At 41.3% G+C, this 16074-nt stretch overlaps 1 protein-coding gene and 1 long non-coding RNA gene across 2 annotated transcripts; one reads left to right on the top strand and one right to left on the bottom strand.

Annotated features, from left to right (window-relative positions):
• The first annotated feature begins 2356 nt into the window (after window positions 1–2356).
• Window positions 2357–10303, top strand: LOC150085289 (uncharacterized). Its single transcript, XR_016546923.1, has 3 exons — window positions 2357–2485; window positions 2756–2824; window positions 10096–10303. It is a non-coding gene; the product is annotated as an uncharacterized LOC150085289 (long non-coding RNA).
• A 2300-nt stretch (window positions 10304–12603) lies between these two features.
• LOC150085288 (uncharacterized) lies at window positions 12604–15351 on the bottom strand. The gene is made up of 2 exons (XM_090373970.1): window positions 15227–15351; window positions 12604–13485 (listed from the first exon to the last, which is right to left on the bottom strand). Exons 1-2 carry the CDS (start codon window positions 15242–15244, stop codon window positions 12781–12783), a joined length of 723 nt encoding a protein of 240 aa, XP_090230096.1. The 5' UTR covers window positions 15245–15351; the 3' UTR covers window positions 12604–12780.
• Window positions 15352–16074: the final 723 nt, after the last annotated feature.

Below are 16074 nucleotides of genomic sequence, written 5' to 3'. Positions count from 1 at the left end.
AGTAGAATGAATTGATTCTCGTGTTCCTGGAACTAGTTCTGTACATTTTTGACCTTGTGATATAGCATATTGCCCTGTTGGAAAATCATTCTCAGATAGTGGCTGTTTGATTTTTTTTTTTGGCCGCGTTACGGGTATTGGCATTATGAATTACGTTTTTCGGTTAAATCTTAATTTTATAAACGAAAAGAAGTTGTCAATGTTTTCATATATGATTTACGATAAGGCCAAAGAGGCCTTACGATAAGGCTAAGTCATACTTATAGGGAGATGGAAGGCTGTTTGTCGCTTCGGGTGCCTGCCTGGCAACCCAAAGGTCGCGGGTTCGATTCCCGCCTTGGGCTTGGATCAAAGTACTGCAAAAACCTTGGGAGATGCATTATGGCCACAGAAGCCTATGCGCCAACAACTACCAAAAAAAAAAAAAAAGTCGCTTCGAACGATACCGTGGACATTAAGGAAAATGTTTTACTGAAAGTTGAAAGCAGCCGTGGAGATATTCTACAGGATGCCCTTCGTGAACAATGCAAGTACTGTATATTCAATGCTTAAACTTGCTGGAATTAAGTATAATTTGCTTCGCCAAATTTGGGATCATTCACAGGAAAATGCCTTTGATGTTCACAGAGATGTATTATAGCTGTAAACGGATTCGCCTGGTCGGAAACAATTCTGATATTACTTGTAACATCCAAATGTTTCTCCACAGCCATCAGAGGAGCCCAATATGCACTACACCTACACCATTACACCGCCGTCGCCAGCCTGTTTGCATCCTGCAGTATGGGTCCATGGATTTATACTACTTTCGCGACATTCTTCTGCTCCCATAACGAAACAAAATTTTTTTCACACTGAGACAGAGTGCTCAGGCTCCTTGAGAATCGAAAACCGGTTTTCTAGTCTGCTATGATATTGATTTTTTTTTGGTGCATGACAACATTAACGGTGCACCAAGTCCAAAAATGAAATATTTGGAAATCAAGACTAACCTGTAAATAGGTTACCAAATAAGGTACGAGTCATAACATTCTGATTGGCTTTTTTTTTGTTACCACTGTTGTACTGCGATTTTATGTTGCCTTGCACAAGTTTTTCAGCCTCCGTTGGCGTCAACGAGTTGTTTCGAGCCACAGGATTGCTTTTGAATGGATGGTAGTTGGTTATTGGACTAATCAAGACAGTCGTACCAGAAAACTCCTCAGGACTGGTTTCCAAGAGACTCATAACTGCATGTTATAAGCGTGTCGAAACCACTCTGCTGGAAATCTACTGCCATACCACGTTCAATATTACTTAACCCTTTCATCGTGCCCATTAAAAAAATCGGAAGAGTGAATGAACCATTGATGTGGAACATTTTTTTTTTTATATTTTAGGCTGATATTTGGGACTTACCAATTCGCTTTGGTAAAGTCCGAATTTCATGCTTTTGCTGAAGCGAATTGGTAAATTCTAGGAGTTGCCAGATGCCTTTTTAAAAAGACTGGGGCTTGGTAATTTGGAGATACTGTAGCGTTTGAATCTGCACACTGCGATACCGATATGCCCTCAAATTATTGACCATTTATGGTTGAAAATTGGCATCTCAGAGGCAGATGTATGAAACAGGGAAGCCACGCATATCAAAGCAAAATTTTACAGTACACTAATTATCGGCTAAATGAAATACCTACCTCTAAGTAGAACGGTAGTTGAGATGGCCAGAGAATTTTAAATCGTAGTCAAATTTATCAAAAATATTCATTGTAAAGTTTTATACTGACTATACTTGGTGCCCGTCAAGGCTCTCTGCAATTTTGTTGAAAGAGATAGAATAAACAAAGGTAAAAGCGAACAATAGGAATAGGTTTTAATTATTTCGTGAAAGTCATTTGCTCAGAACTTTTAGGGAAAGTTATTGTTGAATTGTAACAGTCTATTCACTGAAAAATGAAATAGCTGTGCGGGTAAAGTATTCTCATGCGTGCGATCGAGCCTGCACGACACCAAAAATTTTTAAATAGCAAGGACCCAGTCGTAAATCAATTAAATTTTCCACCACTGTAGTACTTAAATAACCGCTCAAAGCCCTTGACACCTAACGTCTGATCTGACCTAATGAAATGCGAATTACTAGCGACCTCTAACGTCTGATCTGATGTAGTTAAATGTGAACTAAACTTAAAACATGCTCTGTTTATTAAAAAGGCAACGAGAATAAGACTGAGTTGCGTGCACCTGCAGCGAGCGACACCTTGTGGATAACCCATAAACCGCTTCTCTTTTTTTTGGTCGAGCTTCACTTATTGCTATGCTGAACCAGATCCAACTAATCAAGGTTACCATCAAGGCGGAGTTACAAAATGAGGTCAGTACGAGATACCTGTCAGGATACGTGTAGACTGCAGAAATGGCTAGGATTCTTGAGAACTTTGTGGAGCTCCAGTTCCACATGTAAGGTGCTGCTAGTGAATACGTGATACTTTGAAGTGTTCACGGATCGGTAAGTTTATTTTCCCCCCTCTTATATTCAATTGTTTGTACCCTCGTTGTTTTCCTTAATAAACAGCACTCTTCCGGGTGGATTTTGATTTATTAAAAAATAGAATCTATTTTTAAAAGTAGAAATTGTATACGTGGCATAATGTTTCTTACATTCTTAGAGAATGTTATTTCGATTAATAACTATTGGGATATGAATGCTTAAAAATACTTGCGTTTAAAGATTATGTTACGTATCTAGTTGGGCTTTTTTTTCTCTCTCTCCCCTCAGTTATGAGTGAATTTACATCGTCTACACTATCCTGACTTTTTTGCTGAGATGCATATAAGTTTCTTGGTGGTGAGTATTTAAAATTAATAGTTTAAAATACTTTTGTGGTAATATTAAACATACCTTGAAACAATGGATTTAATGGTTGGTTGGTTGGTTGGTTGAGTTTTATTGGCGCATCAGCAACTATGGCTATAATGCGCCAAAACCTTGTCATAAAAGGTAAAAAAGTTTCAGTGACCTACTGAATTAGGTCACTACGTCAGGTTATAAAAACAAGTATAAACTGTAACAGACAAATATCAGTAAATAAGTAACAATGGAAAATCTTAAAATAATAAGATTTTTAAATATGATTAAAAAGGTTTACTGATTTTAGGAAATTATAAATAGCAGACACATGGTCATTGTCGGATAAAATCTGACTGAGTGTATACGGCTCAGTCAGATGGTTAAAAGCGGTAAAACGAGCATTTCTAAAACTGGTACAGTCAACTAAAACGTGTCTGATAAGATTGTGCCACAGGACACACACATAGGAGGGTCATCAGCCCTCAGCAAAAACGAATGTGTCAAATGACTATGTCCTATGCGGGTCCGGGCAAGAACAACTTCCTCCTTACGATTCCTGCGCAGACTAGACTGCCACGGTTCAATTACAGGCTTTATACGATACAGTTTATTCCCAGTCTGTCTATTCCACAAATCCTGCCATTGGGAGTGTATCTTCTGCTGTATAGTTTTCCTGTAGTCTGTATAGGGGACTGACAGGCAGCGATTATTATTAGGGATTGCTGATTTGGCTGCGGTGTCAGCCAAATCATTTCCCCTAATCCCAATGTGGCTGGGAATCCAGCAGAAGCGGATATCATATTCACGTTCATGGAGAACGCGAATCTTCTGCTGAATGCTAGACAGAACTGGATGATCATTATATCTCACAGATATTAAAGCCTGTAACGCACTGAGAGAGTCGGAATATAAAATGAACCGATGGTATTGGCATTCACTAATGTGATCCAAGGCTAACTTTATAGCGTGCAGCTCTGCAGTAAATATGCTGCATTCAGAGGGAATCTGCTCCGATGTAGTGCTGTCTCTAAAGACAGCAGCAGATCCCACATATGATTCCGCCTTCGAGCCGTCTGTGTAGACTGGCGCGAAGTCAGAATGTTCAGCTCGGTGTGCTGAAAAAAGCTGCAGGTAGACAGACGATGGAGTGTCCGACTTTCCCCAATTTCTAAGGGACAAGTCACATGCCGGGACATGAGCATGCCAGGGTGGAAGGGGTTGCTTTGGTGTTTGGGCAACCCTGTCTACCTTTATATTAAATTCTTTGAGTAGCTCTTGGACACGAATACCAAAAGGACGATTGGCAGTCTTACGGGTGTTGTACAAATTTTCCCATCGTGGCTCAAAAACGGTTAGCCACGTAGGGTGGTCTGGCAGGGATTTCAGTTTTAGAGCGTAGTTTAGAGACAACTGCTTACGTCGAAGCAATAATGGCGGTTCGTTTGCTTCGACGTATAAGCTCTGGACAGGAGATGTGCGATATGCTCCAATAGCGGTACGGAGAGCCAGATGATGGACAGGATCGAGCCAACGAAGTACACTGTCTCTGGCCGAATTGTATACCAGGGACCCGTAATCCAGTCTGGATCGTACAAGTGCACGATAGATGCGTAGTAGGGTGCATCGATCCGCACCCCAAGATGTTGAGGAAAGAGAGCGCAGAATATTTAGCCCTCTTGTGCACTTTGTGCGGAGTTGACGGATGTGATCCAGAAAGGTCAGCTTTTTATCGAATACGAGTCCCAAGAATTTTGTGTCCGCTGCTATTGGAATTACATGTTGTCCGAGCTTTAATTCAGGTTCAGGATGAAGATTACGCTTACGACAAAAGTGTACGCAAACGGTCTTCTCCGGCGAGAACCTGAAGCCATTAGCAAGAGCCCAGGAGTTGAGGCGATCAATAGCTTTCTGCAGTTGTCTTTCAATAACCCTCATGTTGCATGACTGACAAAATATGCTAAAGTCATCAACATAGAGGGCACAGTTTACAGTTGGAGGAAGTTGTTCTGTGATTGAATTCACTTTGATGGCAAAAAGCGTGACACTTAATACTGATCCTTGTGGTACTCCCTCCTCTTGGCTGAAGGAGCGAGAGAGTGAGGATCCCACACGAACTTGGAACGATCGATTGGCTAAAAAGTTTTGAATAAAAAAGGGCAGATGCCCTCTTAGGCCTAGGCTATGTAAGTCTTTCAAAATGCCAAATCTCCAAGTTGTGTCATACGCTTTCTCCATGTCAAAGAACACCGACACCAAGTGTTCCCGTTTTAGGAAAGCATCCCGGATGGATGCTTCCATTCTAATAAGATGGTCCAAAGTGGACCGGTTCCTTCGGAAGCCGCACTGGATGTTGGAGAGAAGGTCATTTGACTCGAGATACCATATTAAGCGAGAATTAACCATTCTCTCCAGGATTTTGCACAGACAGCTAGTCAGAGCAATAGGACGATAGTTGGTGGTGACTTTTGGATCCTTTCCTGGCTTAGGGAAGGCAAGGACGATTGCCTTTCGCCAGGAGTCCGGAAACTGCCCCTCAGTAAAGATTCTGTTATACAGAAGGAGCAGACAATCCATAGATTTTGGTGAAAGGTGTTTAATCATTTCATAATGGATGCCATCTGGTCCAACAGCACTTGCTTTGGAAAGAGTGAGGGCTCTTTTCAGTTCCTCTATAGTGAATGCCCCGTTGTAAGGATAGAGGCCCTTGGTCTTAAAATTAAGTGCCTGTTTTTCTAGTTTATATTTCAGGACCAGGAACTCTGGGGAATACGAAGATGTTGCGGAGATGTTAGAGAATGTTTCCCCAAGAGCATTGGCTATTGCAGTTGGATCTGCAATAGCGCATCCATTATAATCTAGGATTGAAGAAGGGTGGGATGTATATTTTCCCTTCATTTTCCGGATTTTATCCCAGACTACCTTAGAATTGGTAGCCTGGTTAATAGATGATGTAAAACGGATCCATGATTCCTTTTGACTCTGACGGCGAATGTAGCGTGCTTTGGCTCGTGCACGCTTGAAGGCTATTAGATTAACAGTGGTAGGATATCGGCGGAATATCCCCCACGCTTTGTTTTGAGCCTTTTTTGCTGCTGTGCATTGGGAATTCCACCAAGGTTTGGGAAATGGTGGAAACCGGGCAGATGTTTTTGGAACAGCATTCGCAGCTGCTTGGACAATGATTTCTGTGATGTACGTTACTGCGTCATTGATAGGCTCCTGACTGACTGTACTGAGGTCAAAATTTGCCTGATGTTGGAAGGCATTCCAGTCAGCCTGATCAAACTTCCACCGTGGTAACCTAAAAGGAAGACACGGTCTCCCACTGTGTAACAAGGTTATCACACGGAAGTGATCACTTCCGTATGGATTCTCCTCCACTTCCCAAGTGAGTGAAGGGAGTAGAGAAGGGGAGCAGATAGAGAGATCAATGGCAGAAAACGTACGGGTAGGCATATGGAAGAAGGTGTTTGTTCCAGTATTTAGAAGGGAAAGGTCATTGTCATTGAGCATACGCTCTATGACTCGTCCCCTTCCGTTGATGTTAGCACTACCCCACAGGGTGTTATGTCCATTAAAATCTCCAAGAAGTAAGAAAGGGGGAGGCAACTGCGATAAAAGATCATCAAGGTCTTCCTGGGAGATGTCAGTCCCAGGTGGCAAATAAATAGAGCACACAGTTAATAAAAATCCCACTGTCAGGCGAATTGCAACAGCCTCAATGCTGGTTGTAATTAGCAAGGGCTGAACTGGGGTCTGATTACCCACAAGGATAGCCACTCCTCCATGAGCAGGACCATCCGCAATTCTATCCTTACGAAAGATTGTGATGTTATGCAGGGTGGGATCATCATTTGCCTTTAGATAAGTCTCCTGCAAGCAAAAGCAAACTGGCTCGTGCTTTTGCAGGAGGGCCTTGATGTCATCAGTATTTCGCCGGAATCCACGACAATTCCATTGTAGGAATTTAGCCATTACTTTGGCTTGGTGGGTCCATCAGGCGGCTTCCGAGGTGCTGAGGGCTTACTTTTGTCAGTCTTGGATTTATCTTTTTTGGGGAAGAATGGACGCTGTCCCGTGTCCATTTCTTCCTCCGCAAAGAGTTCCAAGACAGATTCATCCTGTACCTCCTTGTTCTCTACATCCATTGTTTCTGTTCTTACTGCAGGCTCTTTACCACTTGGTTTTGGTAGTGGTGGAGCGCTAGGAGGTACGGATATAGGAGTGGCAACTGACTGTGTTTTTTTGGTGGGCTTTTGAGAACTCAATAAATAGCGTGCAATCGGGGTGAATGACTCTTTTGGTGGTATAGTCATCTCAGTTTGTGTCCCGATAGTGCACTTAGCAGAAACCTTCTGGGCGTATGAAGGTTTCCCGCTATTTACTGGTTGGATACGTTTTCTGGCCTCTGGGTAGGAGATATTCAGCTCTGTTTTTAACTTTTGGATCTCTTTTTCATCCTTCCACCGCTGACATGCTCTAGAGTAGGCGGGATGCTCTTCTTGGCAATTGACACAGATAGGTTTTGGAGCTGAACATTCCTTGCTCTCGTGGTCTTTAACACCACATCGAGCACAGGCAGGATTACCACGACAAGATGTTTGTGAGTGGCCGTATTTTTGGCATCTAAAGCACCGCAGTGGGTTTGGGATATAAATCCTCACTGGGCAGTTTAGATAGCCTGCCTTTATGGAACTTGGAGGCCGTGGGGTATTAAACGTTAGGATGAGAACTCGGGTAGGGACGAGATTCCCATCCTTTCTCATCGATATTCTTTTGACAGCTGTCACTCCTTGGTCTTTTAATTCAGAGCAGATCTCTTCTTCAGAAACATGAAGAAGGTCCCACTCTGATATGACGCCACGTGAAGAATTTAGAGTTTTGTGAGGGGTTACGATGATAGGTATTCCCCCTATGGATGTAGCCTTTATGATTTTTTCCGCTTGCTTGGTGGTAGAAGCTTCGACCAAAAGGTCGCCAGAACGCAGTCTTTTTACAGATTTTGGTGAACCTGCCAACCCTTCTAATCCTTTCTGGATGAAGAAGGGTGACATCTTTCCAATGGACTGCTCTCCGGTTGAATGGAGAATGAGGAAAAGCGGTGTCACTGATGGTGGTGGTGTTTCCTCAGTTCTGGCTCTTTTTGCAGAGGTGTTATCTGCGTCATGATCTCGATTAGGTAGGGGCCTTGTTGGGGCCCCAGAAGAATTGGGATTTAAATTACTCATAGGAGTAAAAAGAAAATGTCTGATGCCTAAGTACCTCACCCACCACGGAGCCCTACGAGGGGGCGCCCACTAGTGAACTAGCAGGTACTGCGTACACGAGTGGGACGCCGAGTTCGCTTAGAACACCATACCCACGTTACCAATAAGTCTTTATCCCGTCCCAGGACCATAGGGAGGGAGACTTATTGGAACGCAGTTGACCCTAGCAGTATAATACCACCCGCCGATTGATCCCAGTCGAGCCGGTCCGGGACCACCCGTCTCGTCGAAGCAGGGGCCAAAGTGGTGTATTAAGGCTGGGCCCCTCAACCACCAGGATCCCCCTTTCCGCTTCCACGGGTCGCGGCGCACGGCTGCACACGCCGGATTCCAATGGTGTAACCCTGGAACCAAGGTATGGGCGTTGGATCCCAGTGATGCTAATCTGGTAAACCAGCAGCATCACTGGGAGGTCCCCTCACCACGTACAGGTGCCCACGTTGAGGGGAATGGATTTAAACTAAATATAATTAGTTACTTTTGTAATTCTACCATACATTGGATCTGGATCGGCGTTTCGCTTTCCTATCGACAATAATTGAGCCCAGAATGATGGCAAAGATTACCATCTAAACTACACTGCTCGACAAAATTAACAGAACAATGTTTTTCTTGAAAATAATAGGCAGCCTGGCATCCAATAGGAATCTATCTACAACCTTACATAGCCACACATAGGCATGCCTTTAAAAACACGTGTTGCGACCAGATCAATTCATTCCAATGTTTTGGCGTGCTCGGTAGGATGGCCACTTCTTCAGTATTCAGATTGTAAGTGAGGACTTCAAGCGCAGCAGTCGCAGATGGCACTTTGACTTAATGTGTCTTCTCGGCACTATGTAAGCAGTTTCAGGAGGCATACATTACAAGAAGAGCTGGCCAAGGTCGTCCGAGAGCTAGATCAACCAGAACAGATCGCTATTTGGCTCTAACAGCAAGACGGACCCCTACCATATCCTGTCATCAGCTATCTCTTGAAGTTGCTGCGGCCACAGGTGGAAATTTCCAACCCGACTGTTAAGGATCGATTCAATGGACTCTACTGAAGGAAGCCAGTGGATTTTATTTCAGAGTTTGTAGAAACTGGTGCCATGAACATGCTACTTGAACCCTGACAAATGGAGCACAGTTCTGCTCTTTAAGTCCCATTTTAGTCCACAAACAGATTCTAGACGTTATTTCGTATGGAGATAACGAGGATGTGGTGCCATCCCTCCAACATCAGAGAGGGACACTTAGGGTGAAGGCGGAATAATGATCAACGGCCGCACCGCTCATGTTTTTGATAGGGATACCGTAACTGCTTAGAGGTACTGAGGAGATTCACGAACCTTACGTTTGACCCAGATTTTCTTTTTACGCTCGAAAACGCCACTGTACTTAGAGCTCAAATGGTGAAGGAATATCTCTAAAGTGAAGATATCCAACGACTGCCATGGTCAGCACGACACGTCCGATCGAATACATTGGACGCCCTTGAGCGTCGCATTGCACGCCGACCGCCATCTCCTTGGTCACTTTGTGAGCTGAGGTCTGCGCTGGTGGAAGAATGGGATTTGTTTCCACAGAATCGTATAGAAACCCTTATATTGAGCATAGTTCACCACTGTCAGGCCTGTGTAGTCATTGGAGGAGATCATATGCTGTACTGATGTCATGTGACCATATTTTCGAGCATCTTGTATGGACTTCTGTAATGATCGTTTTGGTAATAGATCACCTATAAATATCCCTTATACCTGTCCGAGTTTTGTCCATCGCAAGCTATACGACGTTTTAAATGTTCTATTAATTTTGTCGAGCAGTGTATTTGAGAACCACTTCAACCAGCAAGAAGACACATACCTGATTGCGTTAATTTCCTTGGAATAAAATTTAAACAAATACGTATTGTAATATTTTAAATTTAATTGTTTTAAATGCATAAGTGAAGTGGTTTAAATTTAAGTTTATTAAATTCAAATTTGCCAAAGACCATCTCTAAACTTGTTTCTCTCTCAGGTTGTGATCCTTTGCTTGTCACTGGTGTGCTTCGTCCAAGAAGATGCATTAATGGTTGAGAATCTAATGCACAGGAGGAGACTTCCAATTCGTAAGAGAACGGATCGCTTTTTCTACTGGACATCATTTGTATGCTTCTATTTCATATGTAATATGTGTGTTTTGTAGCTTGCTGAATTTTATTAAAGTATGGGGAATATAGAGCAAACATTTGTTTTCTCTTAAAATTTCAGTCAAAAGAAATTTATGGAAGAATCGAAAAACCACAAAAGATATAAATTAACATCTTACTGCCCGAGTTACGAACACTGGATTTACTGCCATCATTTAAACAAATAAAGCTCCATAAGATACACAAAATGCTGTTTATACTCTGCTAGGAGCATAGCATCGACACGATTGACCGTTGTAGATGCACCTACTAGATGGAACATGCTGTGACTGTTCTCCTGGTTGTTATTTATTGGCGCATTGACAACGGACAGCATAGTGCGCCAGTTCTTTGTTATGGTATGCACTATTCTCCTGGGAGAGAAGTCCCAGCATGTTCCATCTCTTCGAAAAATTGGGGGCCGAAAGCGCGTGTTAATTCGGCCCCTACAACCACCCGGATTATTTATGTTAGCCTGGAATCTAAGCTGTTGGATTCATAGCCCAGATTATAGGATAACAGTCTCTAAATTGACTTCATCCACTTGTCGAGCCCTGCTGATAACCAATAAACAGCTACCATGTAAAATTAAAATATCAAATTTATCTTCACTTATTTGTTATTGGCTATGCAAATATGATTTAGTGTAGTGGCTTCTATTCACCCTATAATAAAGACCATCTCAAGAGCATCACGATTTTTTTGTACATTTTAATAAAGGTAGCATGGTGCTGCCACATCCAAATCAATGCAACTGGTGCAAATTTGTCTTATGGTTTACATTAGTTTTTCTGTCAATCCAAAGTGTTCATTCGCTGCTGGGTGGGAACGTTGACTCCATCTGTTCCCTGAGCATCTTGAGTTCCTCTCCGATGGTCTTCATTTGTTCTTTAACCATTGAGAACTGGTATTCAATATTCATTCCAAAGTCCTTCAATGCCTTCTCGTGATCTTCAGATGTATTTTCTTCGTCTTCAAAGGGGATCTCTTCCTCTTCGTCCGTTACCACAGACTCCTCATCCAGATTCTGTCTTCCCACTTCATCTATAAGGCTTGAAATACTCCGCGTATGAAATTCACAGAAGTGGGGAATCACCATATTCACTACCATCAGCAGAGTTAAAAAAGTAATGAAATTCTGCGAGCGAAAAGGAAACACGTGATTGTTAGTGATTGGTAATATACCTTAAGTAACAATAGGAAGAATACAAGCTACCATGGAGAAATATAAAAGCAGTGACAGATCTTAAAAACATTTAGATCTTTATAAGGTTTTAAACAGAAAATTCAATTTTCTTCGTCAGATAAAAACAAACGAACAGTCTAAAGGCATGTAATATGTGACCTCTAACATTTTGCAGTAACATTTATTGGGTAAAAATGCTGTTTGGCAGTGTTGTAATCTTTATGTACTCACCATTAGCGAATAGAGCGCAGACATTTCATCTTTATGTGTAGAATCCATAATTTTAGGAGGTGTCAGTTTTGGAAAATCTAATGGGCAGGAAAGATTAACCTACAAGAGCAATTAGCAGATCTTAATCGTGTAATTAAGATTCCAATACAGATACAAGTCGTATGGTAAAGATAGTCCAAATACATCCAAGAATTTACTTTCAATATAAACGAATTATAAATGCATGCTTATTACAGTTTAAGGAATACCTACTGAGAATATTAGAGATGTTCCAAAAGGATTAAAATAACCCTTGCTGTTTAACCAGAGATTGGTAAAACCAGGTTAGTTTCAACTGGCCGTGGTGGAAGTCTACATGAATTTCAACACCGGATTTTACCAATAACAATGGTAAATTGTCAACACTTGAAATAAATTGTTTGCGTGTCAAGATATTCAGTGGAAGTGCATTGTCACTATTAGGACCTTTGATTTAGGCCACCATTTTGGAAGCAATTTTATTAATTTGATCACCGAGGCTTTGATCCGATGAGTGTCTACACAACTTCCAGCTGGCACTGTCCCATGCGACGTTGACACTATATTAAGCTATAAAAAGCAAGTAGAGAATTGATAGCACATATACCATCCAGTTTGAAATTGGTCAGAAGTGATCGATATTCAAAAAATATAATATACGAATATTTGATAATATAAAAGAGGTATGAAACGAAATCTTCAATGTTTATTTTTAGTTATTCTGTTAATGGCATTTTAATTTTCTTGCGAATTAATACATTAAGATTAGTCTTTTTCAAATTAAGTTCAAAAGGAAAAGTGATGCAAATCCAGTTAAACTGACTATAAGACTAGTTCCCCTATTTTGTGACGCCATTTACTCGGCCATACTCCAACTAAATATCGGTCTTTGGATGTTGGATAACTCCAATAAAGACACAGCTCAAGTATGCAACTTCTTTTATTATTTTTCTAACTATAAATCCATAAAGTCCCTAATATAGGTAAACAAAGTCCTGCTATACGTTTTCCGCAGTTAATCCTTTACTAAGGACTACACTATCCGCTAACGAAACTGGCCCTCTAAGTCAACTTCACCGGTGGACTCGGTCTGGAGTCTTTAATGAGGATATCCATAGGGTGGATAATAATAAGGAGGCACTAAGTAGGAAGGACCCAGAGGTAGGAGTCCCTCTCTATGTCCACTTTTATCCATCCAGGCGGCGGGGAATGAATGACGATAGAACCAGGGTGCACGTGGGAAATAGTACACCACTGGGATTTTCTTGACAACCTTATCTTCTTCTCTAACTTTGTTAGAGGCCATATCTTTGGGATCATCCAATCTGCGTTTACCTCCCAACTGAGACAGTGCCAGTTGCATTGGGAAGTAATTATTCAGAAAGCCGGAATCGCCTTTCTCTTCTGTTGACGGTTGTTCGGTGGTACTACTTTCAGTAGCAGGGTCTTTCTCAGAAGATTCCTGACCCTCATCTTTTGGAGGTTCCTTCGGCTGATCTTCAGGTCGGTAACTGAAAGGGAAGTAATAGGAGTTTGGAGGAAATGGGGCCCAGATGCCCTCGCCAGTAGCTGAGAAACCGGCGTCACCGGCACGATATTGTACCTCTCTCAACAATCCCGTTGGGTCTTGGTAAGAATAACTGCCTTGAACGATACCATCGGCATTACGGCTTTCTTCGCGCGCATGGTGACCTCCTTCTTTGCCAGTGTCAAATGCAAACTGGTAACTACCATCTTCGTTGATGATATACGTCTGGAAACTTGGAGCCACCGTAAGAGCGGCGATCACCCATAAGAGAAGCACCTGCAGGAACAAAGGAAGATGTCAGAGTTTATATATTTACACTAATTGTATCATACAAACAGCTGATTGATTAAAAGTAAACCACTTAAGAAATAAGGTATTTCTAACACATACCGCGATAAATATTTCATGGCGGTTTTACCAACAATGAGATTTGGTGGGATTAGTAGTAGAATCATCATGGGGATGCCAGGGAACAACAGGCTGTGAGAACGCCACACACTGAACCGTTTTACATGTCAGCAGTTCTTGGTCTTACAAAGATTGTGAACTGGAACCTGGTAAAGGTTTGTAACAATGTTTATTTCATTAATTATGAAATGACCTAATTGATAACGAATTCTCAATTTGAGTTCCAAGGTTGGTTTACTACGTAAACGAGAGCAGTGTGCAGAATTAACTATGGAAAGCTGTAGTCACTCTTATTAATCAAACGAATTGCAATTACTACCTTCAGAAAAAAAAACACGAGCCATTGATTCTGGCTAGACTTCGTCTTGGCCTCTTCTCATTTACTCTTTTTATTTGCAGTTAAAAACTACCTCCCCCCAAAAAGTACACTTTTTATATTCACAAGTATGATTCAGTTTTACACCCTGAAACATTCAAAATTTTCATATCCCCACCATGTCATCGATATATGTATATACTCTTCTAAAAATTAATTTTAAATACTTCCAATTGAAAGAACTGTCTTTTCGGGGTCCACGATCTCAAATATTTCACGATATTGACGAATTTTAGTGCTATAAGAATAAACTAGATGGCGGCACTTTGCACAAGACAAGTTGAGGGCAAAGTCATGCTGTCTATGGAAACAGAACGCACGAGTTGTAAAATCCATTGCATACATAGTTAAAAACAAATTCCTCATGAGCAAGTCCATGATTTCCTCAGTCTTGCACATCAAATTAGCTGCTCCTTAAGAGCAATACGGGTAATTTGTAATATATGACCTAGACATCCCGTGATGACTAGATTCAATCTGGATATTTGCCGAGTTAAGTCGCAAGATCTACTACCAAACACTATTTTATCTAAGTACATAAGAATCCCAGATTAGCAAGTTGTTTATAAGCATATTGCGCATAATTACTTAATATATTGTATAAAAACCTTTAACATAACGGAAGTTCAATAAAATGGTTTTTCTAGATCAAAAAAATTGATAGCCGGGAACAAGATTTGGAGTGCAAGTTTCTCAACTACTTTCCGTTTTTTAAACTATTTTTTCTCCTTTTTAAGAAAAGGGGTGGTAGGCCACTTATCCTCTTTGTGTAATAACTCTCAAGATGCAGAAAGCCAGAATAGCATTAACTCATTTAATGAATGTTTCCAGGAGCATAGCCTGGAGGACCACTTGGACAACCTTCGGTCTAATGGACACAAGACTTAAACTCTTGTGCAAATCAAGATTTGATTATTTCGCGTATTAACGCGAGGCCCAAATTACTACCAGCAAGGATCGGTTATCTATTTTATTGGAATAAAAGTAAAAGATCCAACTAGATCTTTTTAGTACGCAATTGCACTGGATGGGGAAGATGCTAAAAGTTAGCATAAACATTCAAACTGCTTATCCCCTAACGATACGTGCCCAGAAAACATTTTAGTCCACTAGAACTGCATTCGAATGTAATCTACAACTTCCATCTCAATCCCGAGCTATTTTGTAACTTTCGCGGTCACTCAGATTAAAATATTAAATACAATTAAGTTAATCCTGCAAGGTCAAACTTACCTCTCTCATCTTGAGCATCTACTTTCACTACAATCAGCTCTACACCTTCAATAGCTGGCCTATATATGCAGAAGGCACACCTTCCAGCCATTCTAATGGATACAACCCCTTAATAATCCCCTCTATTTCTCCCTCCCCGCTTTAAAAAAAAGCGAAGCCTGTGGGCGACTCTAGTTTAGCTACTTTGTCGGCATCTACACCTGATGCAAGTTGTCGGAGATGGTATCAATTTCAAGGTCAAGGAGTACGCTAATTGGGACGCTGCTAGCCTAGTGATCATTTCGTTTTTAGACGACACGGAACTTGATTCCTAAAAACGTCCCGTTGCTATCCGTTCACCCCTCCTCCCATCGAGCAAGTAATCAGACATTGGTCGCATTGTGCCGAGTACATCCAAAAAACATTTCACCTTCAAATGACTTTTTGCTGGCCAAAAATAGAAGGGTTTTAAGTCCAGCTTGTTTACCAGCGGTGATCGGTGGGTAAGAAAGAAGTATGGTGTTCAAAGAAAGAACAATCATTCATGAAGAAGTTTGTTTATACGCAGCCGCATATAAAACTCTGGACTGATAAGTCTTAGAGGGTTGTGTGCAAATAAACTTTAAAATATATTTCGTAAATTCAGAAGCAGTCTGACAGATTGTAGGCAACTTGAAATGGAGTGGATATTTACCGATCTTAATTTTTTATTTTAAACGGGCACCAACCTTAAGAAAAAAAACTTTGCTGTTTTCGGGTGATTCTAAGTCTTCATTTCAAACTTTTCCGTTTAAGAGGGAGGCATCAGGCATAAACTAATAGAAGCAATATCTGATTGTCACTTAAGTTTACCTTAACTGACTTCGATT

This window comes from Mastigoproctus giganteus, chromosome 5 (genome assembly GCF_048544385.1).
Source record: "Mastigoproctus giganteus isolate SK-2022 chromosome 5, ASM4854438v1, whole genome shotgun sequence".
NCBI classification, from domain to species: Eukaryota; Metazoa; Arthropoda; class Arachnida; order Uropygi; family Thelyphonidae; genus Mastigoproctus; species Mastigoproctus giganteus.
Note: the sequence above shows the minus strand (reverse complement) of the source record. Positions and strands in the feature narration are given on the sequence as shown.